Below are 19,017 nucleotides of genomic sequence, written 5' to 3'. Positions count from 1 at the left end.
GTATATACTGTATAAATGCTCCGATCAGTTCAGTTTTGTGCAGTATTCAATATGTTGTGTGGCCCTGTTAATGTTCCACTAGACATAAGTTGTAATATACTTGTATATTTGTTCAAGATATTTATAGTCGGACTCATCGTATGCATTAAGTGCTTTACATATTGTTTTAAACTTCGTTTTCATCTGATCTACCTTCGAATATACTTGCAATTTTATTCCATATATTATTATATATTCACCGATTTCCAGGGGTGTGCCCCAGGGTTCTGTTTTGTGGCCCCTCATCTTCTCTACCTAATAACTAGAAGAAGATGGAAGAAAACATAATACATACCCTGTGAGGCATTCAGGGTCCATCTGGAAGATGAACCAACCCTTGGTTCCTTGCACTATAAAAGGTTCATTAGGAGTGTGTTTGTGTGTATACAGTTGCACGCATTTCGCGCCTCCCTGCTCCTAAATTCATATCGCATGTGTGTGTTTCAAGACAGTATACATATGAACATGTGTGCACCATTATGCTCATGCCCTCTAATGGGCACTTGTGTGTGTACACGCTTGTGCAGGCCTGTGCGTGTGTGTGTGCATGTGTGTGTTGTGCCGCAGGATTTAATTCGTACGCCAGCTTGCAGCTGTTTCATTGTGAGCCAACGAGAGCAGAGCGACGTGCAGATGTGCTTTAAGTATCAAAGAGATTATCAAGTGACCTGGAAATGAATAAACGCACGCAGTGCGCTGCACTGTGAGCGTAGCACGCCGGCCGCCATGTTGTCGTCCGGGAAGTGGGAACGCGGTGGCTTGTTTGTGTGGAAGCAACAGTGCGACTCACAAGTCTGACGAGCGTTTTTGGGCGTGTAATCGCACCGTTGCTTGAGTCTCACTTTGCACTAATTAGAATAATAAATCACACCGCCTCACGCCGCTTCAAAAGGGCCCTCCGACGTGGCGGCGAGCAGGTGGGACGGTGTGAAAAACAAAAGGGTTTGATTGCTCTGCCACGGTCGGTTAAAAGCAGCGTGACGCTCAACGGGGGATTCGTATTCATAAAGCGACGTGACAAATTCAGAGTCATATTTAGGCACGTCTTCCATGTGACAAAAGTTGGACTATTGTCCGAAATGTACATTCACTGTATATTGGGAGACTCATCGATTTCAACGATAACAGTGGACAACGGCTGTCGTGCTTTAACCTTCACGACCCCGCTATGAAGCGGATTTTTTAGCGAATGTTCTTTAAATGAAGTTAGATAAGTCGATCTCCAAGTGGCCGTCCACAGCGGCCAACTTGACATCATGCAGAAGTGGAGATCTTCTTGCTCTTCCCATTCAATGTACAACGCCCAATTTTTCTGTTTATCAAACTGCTATGGCCTATTTTTTGACACATTTTTGTGGTTGGTTGAACACATCAATTCCTTTTGCTTTTAAACAATATATATGCGTTAAAATAGTAATTGTAGATAATCTCACTCTTGATTAGTATATTAGTGTGAAATGTTAACTTTTGAGAAACCTTATAAATATCCACACTAATAAGTCTCCAATGACGAAAATATCAGTAAAACTATTATATATTAATATTTTCTCACCATAAACAAGTCAGACTTTAAAACTGCTACAGCCTGAAATATACATATTAAATATTCATTATTTTTAAGGAATTGTAACACTCTAAAGGCCAGCATGTTTACACAACGTCAGTTTTTTTATTAAAAAAAAAAAAATGTAATTAATAAAATAATTTGCATGGACTACATTTCAAGCATTTTCATTAGGCCTTGAGACAGGTCAATAATTGGCAGAAGCGTTGACAAAAGCTGAATGTCCTAATCTAGATTTATATTGTATTCTTATTTGATTGTTTTCTATATAGAATATGTTTTTTTATATATAAATGGAGCAAGGAAATGACAGACTTGCCACTAATTTAATGTAAGGGAAAAAACTATCAAGATATACGAATGACCTATATGAGAATATAAAATCACACAGGACTACTCATATTCTCGGTGAAAAATAACATACTATAACATATCTACGTTTATATCCATAATTTTGCTGCCAAGGTGCCCACATAAAAAAAAAAGTTGAACAATAAATGAGTGACAATGCCCAAACTGTTAAATGACAACACTGTAGAGTTCTATTTATTTTATTAAACACATTAAAATTTTTGGTGTGATTATTTTGTGGGGCTGGAAAGGAATAACCGCATTTTCATTCCTTTCAATGAGTGTAATCAAGGAGCGAATTAAACTCAGTCAAGGCACCACTGAATATCCAAAGGGGGGGTTGCTGACTCTTGTACATTTTTATGATGGTCTGCAGTCTTTTTCTCATTCAAGCATCTTTACCAACGCTTGAGGGTCTTCGTTCCCTACATCCCCCCCCCTCCTCCATTCAGCAACTATTTCTGGCCTACATCTTTTGCTAAATCTCCGTCCCACCATCTTCTTTTTATCATTATTATTCCTGAAGAGACTTTGCTTGGGGGAGAAGATGCCATTTATGTGCTGAGACAAAGTCAAACGGATGAAAAGGACGCTGGGGAACAATATGTTTGCTGACGCCACCATTGTGGAACCTTCATTTTGACCCCAGGGCTGAGATTGAGTGAGGACCCGGTTGTCTTAATGGGTGATTTTTGGGGATGACTCCTCTAGACTTCCATCTAAATCACTTAAAAGCCCCTCCATTGTACGGCGAGTTACCATCCACCACTGCACGCAACCCACTTTTCACTGCAGCGGTGGCCAATTGCGAATGCATTGAAAACGCGCAAAACAATGAATCCGTTAGCTCGCGTGTCTTTAGCAGCGTAGCTCGGGGACACATTCTCTGCTCGCCGATTGGCTGAGGCGGGAGGGAAAAGTTGGCGGAAAAGACACCACAAGGGGAGGATGGAGGCATAAAGGATTTGAAAAGCAAAGCCTCTTTGGTAAAGAGGGAGCTGTGTGGGGGTTGCTGCTGGATGGATGGATGGATGGATGGATGTGGGATGACACAAGGTCCAGATTAACCCTAATCTCAGGCCTGGTGCTTTAGGTGAGGCAGTGCACAGGGGAAGCCAGGTGGCTCAAACTGGTAGAAGGAGGGGTAGAGGGGTGTTAATCTCAGTGTGCTTTTATTTTGACAGAGATATGACCACAAAAATAAAGAGATGTTACGGATTGGTGGGGGTGGGGCTAGCGCGATAGTAGCGACAAGCCGATTGGCTGCTGCCTGCATGGCGACAGTGGCACATGCCCTGGTGCATGGGATTAGAAAGACAGCTCCCTAATCTGCTGTTCTAGGATCGTATGTAGGCCAAGTGTGGCTTAGCCCGGCCGCTCTTAACGCGCCGACAGGAAGTGGATTGCCGTGATGTGACGGCGCTTTTAAAACAGTTGCTCATGCCTCTGCATTCGAAACATTCTTAATTGTCTCACATCATGTCAACTGCTGCAAAACTGAAAATGTATACTAATTTAAAAAAAAAAAACCCTCAACCCCAAATAATAGAAATGACAGGACAAACACCTAGCCAGTTAACAGTTTTCTAGTTAGCTGTGGCTAGCATTAGCAGGACACCAAAGTATTTTGCCTCAAAAGAAAGACTTACTTCATCCCTAATATGTTCTCATAGGGTGAACTACTTGTGATTTCTTATGGTGAAAATCATATGCTCTCATACAACAGACCTAGAGGATTATCTATTCTATCTATCTATTATTTTATGGTGTATTTCATAATACAGAGACCCTAAGACATTCTCATGCAGTGAACACCATAAATTCTCATTTAGTGTGCCACTGTGTCTATGTTCTCATATATGAGAAACTCATGTCATGTGACTCTCATGTGAACATCATGTTCTCATTACAAGACTCTCGTATGTTCTCACAGGGTGAACTTCATGTTCTTATGCAGTGAACGTCATACGTTCTCCACAAGCAACTTCATGTGTTCCCATACAGTGAACCTTATGTATTCTCACACTATGAACTGAGCACCGGATTTTTCGGTTTATACGTCGTTCCGGTTTATAAGTCGTACCAGTGACAAAAAAGTCGCTGTGCAGTTTTGTATAAAAGTCTTGAGGAGGACATTTATTTGACACAAATTGAGACCAAGAACAGTATAGGTCGGACTCAGACCCCAAATCCCTGTTCTCTGATCACGGGTGCGTTTGATAAATATGTTCCGACCGCGCACTTCTTCACTTCGACCGTTCAGAATTTCAAAGCATTGTTCAAATGTGTTGTTGGGTCATTCAGTTCTTCTTCTACTTTCTTTCACTTGCCATATAATTTTTGTGCATTGCCGTCAGTGGAAAGAAGGTCGCAGAAATGCACAGAAAGTCAACACAAACAGGCAACGGGAAGTTTGTGCGCCAGTCCGAGCTCTAATTTTAATATACACAAGCCGCACTATGAATAAAAAAAGCCCCCAAAATACAGTACATTCTCATCTAGTGAACCACTGTTCTCATACAGTGAATCTCTGACACCATCTTATCACACGTATGCTCTCATACAAGGGAACCTCATATATTCTCATTGTGAACCTCATTTGGTCTCATACAACATCGCATATGATCAAATTAGAAAATGTAGGTTAATGTTCTAATACAGCAGATCTATTTTGCTCTCGAATACAGTAAACTTCAATTGCTCTGAAACTGAACTTCCTATTTCATTGTATGTTCTCATACATTGGATCTATTATGTTCTCATAAAATGAACCTCACATGGTCTAATACTCTCATACTGTAAATTATCATACAATTAAGCACATATTTTCATACAGTAAACCTAACAACACTATACTATAGAAAATGGAACGTGAATGTATAATCAGATAATTGGACCACTCGTGACTTCATGCTCTCAAGTCACTGTCCATTAATGTACAACCACGCTGAACTTAACTGAGTTCGTGATGATTCTATAAATTAGTCGCGCTTATTAGTAAAAATATGTATTTTTTTTTAAAACACAGAGTGCAGTGCTTTCTGCTTAACTAGGCTGCAAAATTGATTTGCCTGCATGACATTCTGTGAGCGTTATTGTTCATCGCAGAATATGGCAGCCTTGTCGTTTCATTACAAGTATAATTAAAAACAAAAAAAAGAAGAGTACTAATCATTTTAAGAAGCACTCAATGCGACAAACAGTACTGTCGACTAGTAATGAGATGATACATACATTGTATAACTATTAGGTAGTTGCTTTATTTAAAAATAAATACATGAACAGATCACATTGTATAGGTCAAATATTTAGTAGTACTTTCCACCTAACGTTGACTTGCCTATCCTATTTATTGTTGTATTTTTGTGAAAAGGTCAATTGGAGTTTTACACAGCCTTGTCTATTTTATTTATTTTTTTCTTTTTTTACACCCGATATCATTATTGCCGTGTTTTCTTCCTCCCTACTGTACGCCCCAAAGCAAATCAGTCGTGTGTCAAACAATAACATGTGAACATGAGAGAAACGGTGCAAAAACGGGAAGTAGGTCACATAGCAATTTATTTGACAAAAAAAAAGAAAAAAAAAGAGGGAGGCTGAGGGGGGTGGGGGGGTGGAAGGGGAAGTGGGGCACGGTGTGTGCAGAGGCGGCGGGATTTTTGTTATTTTGGGGGAGAACGTGGCAGATTTTTTTGTGTGTCTACATGCTTAAAGGAAAGTTGCAGAAAGGCACTCTAAAGGTGACGATTTTATTTGGGGTGGGGTGTATAGGAGTGATATTGTGGTCCCTGGAGCGCATCGACACACACAAACACAAACACACACACACACACACACACACACAGTTGGCCGTATTGATCAGTTGTCAACAAGCAGAGCGTCCCACCAAACGTACACACATACTTGCACTAATATTTACACAGCAAATAGAAGAAATCCATGTAACAGACCGTAGTTATTCTTTGCGCACACACACACACACACACACACACGTACACACACTTCCTGATCCCGATTAAACCCGCTCATTGTCATCATGTAGACGGCGTCACCCCCAATCACGCTACACACTTTAGCATATGTGCACGTTCAAATAACTCTAAAATTGGAATTATTAAATGTTTGATATTGTATTAAAAAGTGCTGCTGTTTTGATTCAATATACCAAATGTGTTCAACATAGAATATACTCACATATTAATTCAGTTTCTTGGTGGATTGGAAAATGCACTATTTGAGGCCATAAATACAGTATTTAGAAAATACGGATTGCACTCATAAACACATGGAATTTTTGCATCATATATTTAATTATTCACAAATTTACTGGGGGAAAATACTATCAAAAATAATAATAATAAATGATCAACCATGTATCTCTTTAAAAAGAACATTGAAATATTAGGATTTTTTTTTTTTTATACCTTAATGTATTTTCATTTAACTATCTGTACTGTGTATATTTGTGTATCTAGCAACTTAATATTTTGTTATAGTATCTGCTGTCGTCGAGAGATTCCATCTACTGGAAACAAATAACTTAATAAAGATGATTCAAATTCAAATCAGTGATAAAAATGGACGAATGCGGACGTAGGGCCTGTTTTTAATATTGTGAGAGTATTTAGGAGCCGATGGGAGACAATCTGTGCAGACTGAGGATGGGCAAAGCCACATTAACACATGAGCGAGGCTCTGGAGCACCAGTCTTCTCTAATGACTCCATAATCCCGCCCAAATGCTGCCTGCTTGCTAATCTCTCCATCGGATTACCCAAGTGGGGACGAACCCTGCGCTCTATTTGTCTCGACCCGGCTCTACTCCGAGCCGACGCCTTCTTCCTGCATGGGAACCCTCGTATACAGTCAATCTCATGTGTTCTCCTGCAGTGAACCTCATGCGCTGTCATACGTTAAAACTAATATCGGTATTCAGTACGGTGCAATTTTCATGTTTTCATGCTTATAGTCTCATACAATCTACCTCATATGCTAAACCAAATACATACCTATATACTAAACCTCATTTGATCAAACTGTGAAACAAAAATGTTAGCTCACATCCTAAATGGGGGAGTGCATCTCGACAATGGAAGATGATTCAATCCATATCGCAATACATGGGTTACAAAATGATTCAATTACGCTACATTTTCAAGTGGTATGATTCGATTCAGTCAACGGCTTTCATTGCTGATCACAAAAAACAATCGTATAAAAACAGTCTGCAGCCAACTACACGCCAGCCTGTGTGCAGTGGAGCAGCCCCTCCCCCTTTGCTTAACACTTTACATGTTACAGACCAAACCAGCAACTGAATCATAACATGTTTTCTGTACTGTCAAATTGAAATCTCGAAATCCTATTTTTGCATAATAAAAGGAATGAAAATTTGGATAGAATGTTTTTATTTTAGTAATGGACACATTAATCCATTATTAAAATAATTGTTAGTGAGCAGCTTTAAAATTGAAAAAATGCGCAGCAAATTCATGTGATCGGTATCGGAAACGGACGATCTCGCATAAAAACTCTAAACAACCCTAAACCTAAAAACAAAAACAAAAAAACTTTTTTTTTTTTTTAATTAAAGCCTACTATGGAACTAAACTGTTCTCTTGCATTCATACATTGATCCTTATACGGTCTCATGCAGTTAAACTCATGTTCTCATCATAAACTGAATATACCGTATTCTCATAAAATGGACCTCAAACAGCGAACTTATGTTCTCATATACTTCATGTGTTCTCACACAGTCAACCTCACATTATTCTCTTACAGTGAAACTTGTATGTTCTCATTGTCATCCTAATAGGTTCTCACACAATCAACGTAGCATGTTCTCATGCGGTGAAACTCATATGTCCTCATACACCTTGTCAAATATGTCCTCATGGAGTGAACATACAGTGAAGCTTGTAGATTCTCATACACTGAACCCTCCTTTTGCTCTGCTATAAAGTCCTGCGTAGGAAATTGAACCGCTTTTGGTGAAATTAAACTGGACACCATCGCTCACTATTAGGCAGCAAAAACCTTGTAATTTCCTCCAGCCTATTAGCAAAGAAAGGCAATGATTAGACTGTACAAGTTACAATTACATACGCTGAAAGATAATTATATTATAGGTGTATCATTACAGATGTAATGACAGTCATTTTGAAAAAAGTTGAGTAAAACAAGTCTTGTAATGTACTACAATTATATTCTGGAGCTAGTAGTATTTTGGATTTAAAAAAATATATATATATTCTAATAAGTGCTTTATGAGGGTAAAAGAAGAAAGTGCCAGCCAATAAAAAGCAAATAAAGGGAATCAAAAGGAATTCATTTAATGCCTTTAAAGAAAAAAAAATAACTTCTTAAATCAAAGCACTTTTTTTCTGTCATTTTACGTCGGACTTTGGGAGGATCTAAGCCCGTTTTACTGGTCACACGTCCACCGTGTCCTATTCTTTCTATCCGTTATAGAAAAACGCCATTTTGTGCCGTCTTTGAGGGCCTAAAAATGTCGCTTTGATTTTACAGCAGCGCTTGTATGCCTGGCCCTGCACGTGTGTGTGCGTGTGTGTGTCTGTCCTATGCACTGTAGCTCAAACTGCAGTCGACAGCCTGCAACAACGCTTAGCGACGTAGTAACACTCCACACAGCTCCAGCGAAAAATTGCACCTACATTTGATTTTTGCTTATGAAATAACATGATCAATTTTGAGAATTTTGGCTGCCAAACATCAAAATAGATATTTTACGCCTTGGCAAAAACGGAGATCAAAGGGTGCGTGCGTGTGTGTCAAAATGTGGTTTGAGCAGCACTTTAATGCAAATGAACGATCCACATGAACGTGAAAAAACAACGAACCCGGAGCATGTGCGTGCAGCATAAAAAGCAAAATAAAATGTGTTGAATTGAATCATATTTTTTCATAAATTTACTTGGGCCCTCAAAGCACTTCTGCATCCTGCGTTAACATAACAGATGGACGCATTACGGTTGTAAAGGTTTGGCAAGTGAAGCATGAGATGGAGGTGCGTTCGATTCGACGTTGTTAGCGGAGGAGAGGGGGGGGGGTGGGCTTTGGGGTTGCTTTTTGTTCCTGCGGCTGTCCTGTTTCCCGCGATCAGCTGACGGATGATGGAGCGCGGAAGGGGTCAAGGGGCAAAACCTTGCATTGTCAGCCGAGCCGCTCAGCGCTCCCCCTTCCACTCCCAACCTATCTCCCGTGGGGGTTCCCCTCCCGTGGCTGCCCCCACCTCGCCTTTCGCGTGCCTCCTGCAGCATTTACATGCATTTATCAAACGCGTTGTGCAAAAGGGCGGCCATTGCGCTGACATGTATGACACTTCTACATGCAACATACAACGGATTTGGGTCTAGCCCGATTTGGATATTTTCACTTAGGGTTGTTCTCACTTTTGTTGCCAGAGGTTTAGATCATGTCTGGTGTGTTGATTCATTTTGTGAGGAAAATACATTTATATTGGTATACAGGCTGCACACTGACTACTCAAAATTGTTGTGAATTGTCATTTTTTGCAGCGTTGTCCTGGAATAAGATATAATCAAATAATGATGGTTGCACGTCGTGCATTCTCGCGTTCTCATACAGTGTCCCGAATATGTTGTCAGGGTTAACTTTGTTCTCCTAAAGTGAACTTATACAGTGGACCACGTTGGTCCTCATACAGTGAACCTAGTATATTGTTGTTATGATTACTATTATTATTTCCAACAACTAATCAATTCTCAGTGACCTAGTTTAATTTAAAATTGCCCAAGTCCTCAGAAATTCAAGCATTCAACAGTAAATATTACAAAATGCAAAGTTGGCAACCAATGATCTACATTTTTGCTTATTTACTAACACGTTACGGAAGACAACCAGTAACTGAATCATAATTCATCTGTTTTATGTTGTGTGAAATAATGTCCTCTTTTTTTAATAAAAGGGTGGAAGTTAGGGCTGCTTATTGATACTAATTTCCTGAATCGATTCAATTTCCATTCACAAGAGTTCAATTTGATTTGATTTTGATTTTTTTCATTCAATATAATTCAAAATCGATTAATATACATATATTAAATAGAACATCAAATTTTCTTAAATATCAAGGTCATGATTAAAAAACTCCACAGACATTCTTCTTTTTTTTTTTTGAAAAACACAAAAACATTTAGGCCTCATGAGTTTATGGGAAAAAGACATTAAAATAATCAATATATGGTTTTATGAATCGATATTGGGCTATGAGAAGGGAAAATAATTCAATTTGCTAAATTCCTTTTTTAAACCCTGCCCGAATGGAAATTAAAATGTTTTTATTGTATTTGATTCATTTATGAATCACCAAAATAATCGACATATGAAAATAATTATATAATATATAAAAAACATTTCCTTAGTAAACCTAATACAATGTCATATATTGTAGTTTGTTCTCGTACCGTGAACCTCATACGTCCAGACATCAAACCTACTACCTTCTCATAATGTGATGTTTGTGCCAATGCCATGAAGTGATGAATTTAGTACGTATGTTCTACCATGCAGTGAATCTAGAGTGAACAATGCATAGTCACATGCAATAGAAAAGCCAGCGGCTTCTCATCCAGTAAACCTTAAATGCTTTCCTGTACAAATCCAAATATGTTCTTATACATCCAAGCTTACGCGCTCTTTCGCAGTGAACCCAAAAACGTCTTTGTTCATTTACCGACGACGACGCGTTGCCCTCACACGTATGACGTATCACACATGAACTTCCCTGAACCCCCTCCGTCGACGTCGAACGTGCCACGATTGCATCCATGAACGCTGCGGATTTCGCTACATATATGTGCATGTAAAGAGACGAGACAGTGCCCCCCCACCCCCCGCCCCCGCCCTCTCCTTTTAGCCAAAACCATCGCATAGTCACATCCACCCCACCCCACCCCCAGCCCAGTTTTTCCTGTGTAATCCCTGCCAGCTGGCCTCGTTGGTTAATCCCTCTGCACTGATCAGATAGGCCACGCATCCAGTACGGGACAGGGGCAGATAGGGGCGGGACGCTCCTGTCTATGCGTGAGTGTGTACGTGTGTGTGTTGATGAGGTGGGGGGTGGTGTCGACCAGAAAGCATAAATTGCCGCTCGTGCCTTCGCCTCGGCGCAGTGTGTCTGTGTGCGAGCCAGTCGCCTCTTCCTCCTCCTCCTCCTCCACCATCTCCTCCTCCTCCTCCATCCCTTTATCTCCTCTTCCCTTGGATGCTCATACATATATACCTACGTGGCTTATATATGTATCCTTTTGGGCTTTTTTTCCTTCCCTGAATGGATTTTTCCTCCACAACGGTTTACATACATTTTTTTTTTTTAAACCTCCCTACCTGTTTTGTTTTGTTTTTTTTTTCCTGACTGCATGCCTCCCATCCCCTGTTGTCCGACATCCCAGCATCCCTCCTTTATCCTGCAAGCCGGCAAGAGGACCTCGGGATGCGGAATCGGGGACCACGGATGCGCCAAAACGAGAGGAAATACTGCAGCCTCCTCTCCTGTTCTCATCTGGGATATGACAACAAGTGCATTTGTTATTTTTATAGGTAAACCAATTGTTACCCCAAAAAAAAGTTGTAAAGTTCCTCGGACTAACATTTCTGCTTAAAACGCCAGCGTCGCCATTTGTTTATTTCGAGCCTGTTAGCGGCAGAAAGGTGACGGGAGAGTGGGAGGACGGACGTAAGGGAGGGAGGGAGGAGGATGAGGGAGAAAACAACGCGGCTTTACCGACTGTAACGATGCGACGCTTAAAGCCGTTAAGCGGCGGCGGTTGGGGTGGGTGGGGGCAGGGGTGTAGGAGGCGATGATGGCGTTGTGTGCAGGAATGGGAGCAGGCAGCCCCGGCCGTTTCCAGCTCGCTATATCTCGCATGCATGCATGTGTTGTTTGTTGCCCTTTTTTTTCCCGTCGCAATCACTCGCGTATGTCGCCGCGACGGGTAACGTCAACGATGTTCTGGTGGTTTGGTTTGAGCTCTTTGTGTTCACAGTGGACCTTGATTTAATTTCAATACAATTAAGGCACGCGGTGAATGCCAAGAGAGAGACCACAGTCTTCGCTCACCTGAAGGCGGGAAGTCACGTACGTAGGACGCGCCGCACAAAAGGCGCAGTGAAGGTTAAGCAGCTTTGACGCGGGGATCCGGGTCGGTACCGTCAAAGATGTTTAAATGGTGGCGTTTCCGTCACAAGCTGCTTAGCGGTGCGGGCCAAGTGGACAGAGGGCTCGCACGTAGGGGTTGTAGGGGGGGTGCCATGTGGTGACAGCGGGCCACTTTGAAGGTCTGCCAGTTTCCGCTTGACCTGTAATGACAACACAAGGTTAGATAGAAAGTGGCATACTGGGTAAAAAAAAAAAAAAGGAAAAAAATGATGCCGGTTTATTTGTAACATACGCGAAAATGTAAATTGTTGCAATGGAAAACATGCACCTCCAAATTTTGAGAAATTACATTTTTGATAGAGGGGGAAATATCAGAAAATGCTAAGAAAATATGTAAAACAAGAAAAAAAATATTTTTTTGATCACATAATAGAGAAAATTATGTGCACAACTCAAATAATTCTATAATTTGAAAAAAAAGGAAAATATTTTGATCAACATGCGCTTTTGGATTCACATTGTTTCAGGTGTCAAAAAAATTGAACTCAAGGAATTTAGACATGCTTTTTTTTTTCTTTTACTTTTTTCGTGTATGTACTTTTGTCATTTCATTCCAATTTTTATTTTTATTTTTGCTTGTTGTAAAAAAGAAAGACAAATCCCAATAAAGAAATCATTTCATGCACCAAATTTTCGTTTGTTTGTTTTTCAATGCCAGAAATGAAGTAATTAAAGCAACAACAGCAACAACAAAAAATTCTTAATTGTACCATCACAGCGCTCATTTGAACGTACAGTCCATGGACCATATTCAGTCCATAGTCGTGTTTGAGGCTGCCCCGACTTGCCATACAAAACTTCAGAGAGCGCCATAAACATTGTTGTAATTTATTTTTTTAATTCCCCCCCCCAAAAAAAAAAATCAATTTTCTAATCAATTTCATGGTTTGAGATGATGTAATATTTTTTTGTCTTTTTTTTTGTGGGCCAAGCACTTTGCTGCCAATCCTATAGCACTAAAGCATTTGAAGCACAATAGAGTGGTGCAGTTGCATTCACTGCAGCGCGTTGGCCTTTATGTTGTGATTTCCTGACGGCCCTTTTGAGGCACACACAATGAGCGCGTGCGGAAGGGCAAGTGTGGCGAGGTCATCAACTGCTTTTTTTTTTTCTCCCCCCCCCTTTCAGGGCGCCATCTTGCTCGCTGTCTGCGCATTATGCACGTCGGCGCTATAGAATTGGGACACCCCCACCTCCCTTCTGCAGAAATGAAGAGAGGTGGGGGGGTGGGGGGTAGACAGCAGGTGATCCTATATATATTAATATATACAACAACCCCCCCCCACTGCTATCATGCATCATCATGACACGTTATTATTACTATTGTTAAAAAGCCTCACTGTTTTGCATTCTGATGTACAATATCATGCAAAATATTGTCAGTATGGGAAAATAAGACTTTTTGGGGTCTTTACATGGGGTGGGAATTGTGCCGTAGCAATATATTCAAAGAAAACCATCTATGACACGTGACGTGACCATATTTCTAATAATGCTTCTTCGTAAATCATAGAGCAATAGAAATCTAAAGAAATGAACTACTGTATATTAACAAGAAAAATATTATCAAACGAAAACATCTTTTCTCAAAAAGGATTAAAACTAAACTATATATTCAATAATTTACATCTTACACTTTCACACTCATTACTTCATGTTATCATGTTGTAAAATGCAGTTTCATTATATAACATATTGCGATGTAAAAAACGTCAATAAGTGTGATGTGCTTACAAATGACTGTTATACAGTAATCACGGTATGTTAACATTTTAAAGGCATTTTCAAGCATCAAAATCAAAATGGTCACAAATCGCACATACTTTGTTGCGAAAGCATGTCCACTGACCTGACCAATAGCGCAAATGACAAGTTTTGGCACCTAAAATTGTCATCTTTTCACAATCACTATATGTTTCATGGGTTTTTGAGTGACACAGTGTTGTCACATTAGCACAAAACAGTCGTCAAGTGCACATACTTGGTGGTTTTCATGTCAATTTGACCTGTCCGTAAGCGTATTTTGATAAAACCACACAAACGAGAAAGGCTCATCTTATCCCTTCGCAGTCAGCTTATGTCGATATTGATAATAAAAGATGATCAAAAATTGCTCAAACACTGGCTCGCAGACTAGTCATTCTGGAAACGCTTCAAACTTGTTAACTTCTTTCAACAATATAAAGTGATGCCCCGATTTATAAGCTGTCACTTGGTTATTATTTTTTTTTTTGTTTGTTTTGCTTTGTGGTGTGAAAAGTGACAAAAAAAAAAAAGGTCAGTCACAGTCACCGACACGCTTTCCTTGGTCTATTAAACAGAATAAACAGTCAAATGTACAAATACTAAAATCCCCGCCCACAGCAATGTACCTGTCATAACTTGCTAGGCCCCACGCCCACATTTGCTTTTGTGATTTCCAGCTTGTCACAACTTCCCAAAAATACTTTATTTAGTTAATCCTCTTTTGTTATTATTTTTTATAACATCATATTTCCAACTGTTCAAACAATCAAATGTTGCGCTTATATGCATCATTCATTTACTAAAAAGAGAAACTAACGATGCACTATCGAACACTTCTCAATACACCGATGAATATATAAAACATTGGATCAATTATCAATATTGTTTCTTTTTTTTAGCATTTCATTGGAAGATCTTTGCTTGCGCACACGCACACACAGCCGATTCAAATCAATCTAATTTAGTCATGTAAATAGAGGTCGGCGCAGGCGACATGGCGAAGCGTCACTAATGGAAGAAAGAGATGGATGCCTTATGATAATGAAGGTACAATGAAGCACAAGCATGACCTTGCGGCGCCAAGTGTGGACCCGCGCACACACACAAAGGCACGCGCACACACACACACATCTACTTCCACCCCCACACAACAACTAATAACAGGGTGAAAGGAGCACATGCTAGCATGTTTCTTGTGTGCGCAGTTAAAATGTTGCCGCAAAAACAAACATCCCCCATAAAAAGGTGTGCTTCTAACTTAGTTAAACTTGTGTTACACGCTCAAAAAGATAAGAAAATATACGCAGGCACACAAACTGGAACAATGCCAGGCAACATATCGAGACATACTCATTATAGTTAGGGTAACCAACATATTATGTACACCTGACAGACGGAAACATTTTCCTTTTAGTTTAAAATAACTTACTTTAATCTCCAGGATGCTTCGTCGTACACTGGCCAACGCCAGAACCCAGGGTGAGGTCCCCCCCCGCGCTTTAGGTACGTTTTTAAAATGCTTGTCATCCATCCATGTTGAGTGTGTTGTACTAGCTAGCTAGCTAGCGAGCTAGCATTAAGTTACACAATGAGGGTTGCCTCTTCAATCCAGCGTCCAAGTTCGCAAACTCCCTTCGTCCAACAAACAATGATGTATCATCTTAAGAAAACAGGTGATCAGTGATTGGTCGCTACCTGATCCCAACAACTGTGATGTCATTTTCAGTCGACAGCAAGTGGCAAAATGGCCGCCCCCTGAGATGGTTAACACAAGGGAGATTTTGCTACTCAACTCATATTTCATAGACACAATATTCATCAGAATGCTGTGATTATACAAGTGGGGTCACATTGAACATATTGTAAAGGAAATTTTTGGGTTGACTTCTGCTTTAAAGTTCATGGGAAAAAATGTTTATTTTGAAAGTAATGTATATTAAACACAAATACAATTATTTTAAATTATATTTGTCTTTGTTGTTGTCTTCTTAAGGCTGCCTAACTAATTTTATTAATTAGAATTTTCCATCCCCCACAGGCAGCAACGAGGAGCCAAAATGGAGTCCCTGGAGACCCTGAGATAAGAGTCAAGGGAGATCCCCTAGAGGCAGCGTGCTATCCAGTTTTTACGCACACGCGACACGTGCCGTCGCCCCATGCCCCCAACTGCCTCCCACCTCCACCCCACGTCTAAAGACACACACACACAGTTAGCATCCTCAACTAACCCCTGCGTGGACACCAAAAAAGTTCAAACTTACTGAAGCTTGGGAAAAGACATCCAGGAAGCGTGCGCCACCAACACACAGGGGACAATCACATTAAGTACGGCCTTAACGATTTAAAAAGAAAAACTTCACTTTTTCTATTTACAATTAGTGACAAAAAAACGTAAGGTATACTTAAAAAACAACATTATCATATTTGCATGTTGGCTAACAAACGCTGAACAACGTTTGTCAAAAAGTGGCAACCTTGCGATATTGTTCAATCAGAACCCGGAAGAACGGTGGCCTAAAAAGGTCTCAATAGTTTTTGGTTTTTTTTGGTGAAGCAGCCCATTCAAAATATCTAGATATAAAACCCTAAATTGATAATCTTACTAAACATTATTGAATATGTAGGTATGTTTTAAATGTAAAAACTATTTAACTACTTAAACCAACTTTTACTGACAATTTGCATTTTGAAAAAGCAGTAGGCTAGTTACACAGTGTTTCAGTGTGAGATTATTTACATTGGACATTTTTTGTTTGTGAGTTGTTTTTTTTAACTGTATGTTCAAAATGATGAACACAATTAATCAGTAATATATACATAAGGTACTGTGGGTGTTTATTTTTTCATCAGGAACCATCCTAAAATGGATATTGAAATATTTTTAAATGGTCACATTTAAGACCTTTAACTCTTCATACGGTGTATCATACACATTGAGTTGACAAGTGTGTTTAAAAAAATAAATAAAAATCGTGGCACAAGACAACCAATATAAATTTGCAGACTATTGATTGTTATAAGTTGTAGTTTGTAGGGAAATTTCACTTTGGAGATCAAATACAGTATAATGACATTTATAGTAGGATGCAATGCTCTACAATTTAGGACCAATAAATTGATGACTTGACCACTTATTGTCACCATACCACAGGGCCAAGTACAGTACAACCATAACCATTATTATAATCAAATTGGCTTGGAAGTTGCTTAACAGGCTCAAGTCTGGTCGAGATGTACAATTGTCTGATACTATAACGCTCTCTTGAGGTCAAACCGTGAACTACAACCTGAATGGCAGAAGAAAATGGCGGATTGCAGAGAACCAGACTACAGTTGAGAGTAGGAATTAGCAGGTAGTACTCACTCTATGGCAAACCGGTAAGTATATTATGAGTCAAGGAAAAACAACTTCTGAGTGTTGACAAAAAGACACACGCCATTTCGTGGAGCTTCTTTATTCTGCCACAAATAAAAGCCAGTAGTTCTGAAAGAGGACCTTGCATGTTTATTTTTGTGTTGAAACTTCCCCAAAATGCCATTCTGAAGAAGAAGAAATAAACAATAGAAGCCAATTTGATTATGGTTGGCTTAAGTAGCAGTCAGAAATGGAAAGCGGGGAATGTTGTGGTAATAGACCGGGCCAAGTTAGTAGAGAGGATGGGAAAGGTGGTGAAAAGTCATGTTTGGGACGGACTGGTTTAATATATGAAAGACATTCTTCAGCTTAAGAGTGAAACAAGGGGAATGCACACCAGTTCTGCTTAATATACCACATTTATTACTTTGGAACTGATTAATAGAAAGAGCGGAGGCAAAGCCAGTCGCATCGCTGTCATTAGAAAAGGGAGAAAAACAAAACAATAAACAACCCCAAAAAGAACGCAGCCCATTGCAACAACGAATCAAGCTGTCCAAGGGAAAGAAAAGGCGGGTAAATTAAGTCCAACAAAGGCTGTTAGTTAGCGGGGCACCTTTTAAACGATACTCTTAACAAGGCTCAACTTAACGGTTTTTCTGATGCTGCTGAATTAACTCTTGGCCGCCATTTTGTCATCTCCCTTTACGACATCCTCGACGCAATTCGTCCCGATGCATGCAAAAAACAAAAAAAAACAAATGATAGCTATTCTGTACGTCACCTCCAGGAGAAAGAACGAGGGATATGACAAATTGCGAGTGACAAAAAACAAGAAACATGGCAGACATTTTAAGAATGCGGTTTTCTGTGAAGACCTGCTGAGGAGGGAAAATAACTCCACTGTGCATCTCCATTGTGTCCTCTGAAGAAATGATGCAAAAAATAAACACTTGGACAAGTCCCACTCGTGAGCTCGGAGACCATAAGCAAACGTGGATGTGACCATTACAGACCTGCTCTTGGGCCGTAAAAAAAAGAAGGAAAGAAAAAAAAAAAGACCAGGATGATCCTTTCATTTAAAAAATAGGATTGGGAAGAAGCATTTGCAGTGGAATGGCAAAACAAGAGTTCACCTAAGGATGCTATGCATTAAGTTGTAGTCCTAGGAATAATAGTTTGTCTCTTTTTTGTGTGTGTGTGTGTGTTTTTTTTTAACTACGAGTTCCAAGTAAGTTTTTAAAGTCAAAAGAAATCAAGAAAGTCTTCATTGTGTTTTTATTCTCATCCTCGGTTAATTCTTTAGCCTTCTTCAGTTTAAGGATTTCTTAATAGAGACGTGTGGACGTGATGATGCAATGGCTGAGAGGGGAGGGCAAGGTAGGTTGCTAGGTGGATCGATGGGGGTCCGGGAGGGGTCTTTGCAGTCTTTTGACAAAAGCACCAACTTTTACTTCATCCGTCCCTGGCGTTCCTGGATAGACGGACAAAACAACACAACTTAAAATGGTGAAAAATACTACAATTTTCAAGAAAAATATGCCCAAGGTGGCACAAAAACCTCAGGTCAACCCGACAGCATATCATAATCGCTGGTGCGGGGCCAAAACCTCCAATATCAGCTCATCAAATTTGATTTGTGTCGCACTTTTCAAGCATTAAAATGTTGACGGCAAGTGCTGTACAAAGACAAAACCAATATTGGTCATTTGGTAAATGTTGTATTTTTTTCACAAATCTGTACTATTGGTCAGGGATTGTC

The 19,017-nt window shown here is 39.9% G+C and overlaps 2 protein-coding genes across 4 annotated transcripts in view; both read right to left on the bottom strand.

The window, feature by feature from the left end:
* Window positions 1-11,512, bottom strand: part of msrab (methionine sulfoxide reductase Ab) — a 54,754-nt gene extending 43,242 nt beyond the window's left edge. Inside the window, exon 1 of one of the 3 annotated variants that reach the window (XM_077559675.1) lies at window positions 11,323-11,512. In XM_077559675.1, coding sequence (XP_077415801.1) covers window positions 11,323-11,497 — 175 coding nt within the window. In that variant the 5' untranslated portion in view covers window positions 11,498-11,512. Of the gene's footprint in view, window positions 1-10,669; window positions 10,699-11,322 lie in introns of those variants that run through there. The other 2 variants (XM_077559684.1, XM_077559713.1) reach the window with 2 other exon arrangements.
* A 6,143-nt stretch (window positions 11,513-17,655) lies between these two features.
* Window positions 17,656-19,017, bottom strand: part of ythdf2 (YTH N6-methyladenosine RNA binding protein F2) — an 11,880-nt gene continuing 10,518 nt past the window's right edge. Inside the window, exon 6 of the mRNA XM_077559664.1 lies at window positions 17,656-18,729. Within this exon, the coding sequence (XP_077415790.1) occupies window positions 18,706-18,729 (24 nt within the window). The 3' untranslated portion in view covers window positions 17,656-18,705. The remainder of the gene's footprint in view (window positions 18,730-19,017) is intronic.

Source organism: Vanacampus margaritifer, chromosome 1, assembly GCF_051991255.1.
Source record: "Vanacampus margaritifer isolate UIUO_Vmar chromosome 1, RoL_Vmar_1.0, whole genome shotgun sequence".
NCBI classification, from domain to species: Eukaryota; Metazoa; Chordata; class Actinopteri; order Syngnathiformes; family Syngnathidae; genus Vanacampus; species Vanacampus margaritifer.
This window is presented reverse-complemented; position numbering and strand designations above follow the sequence as displayed.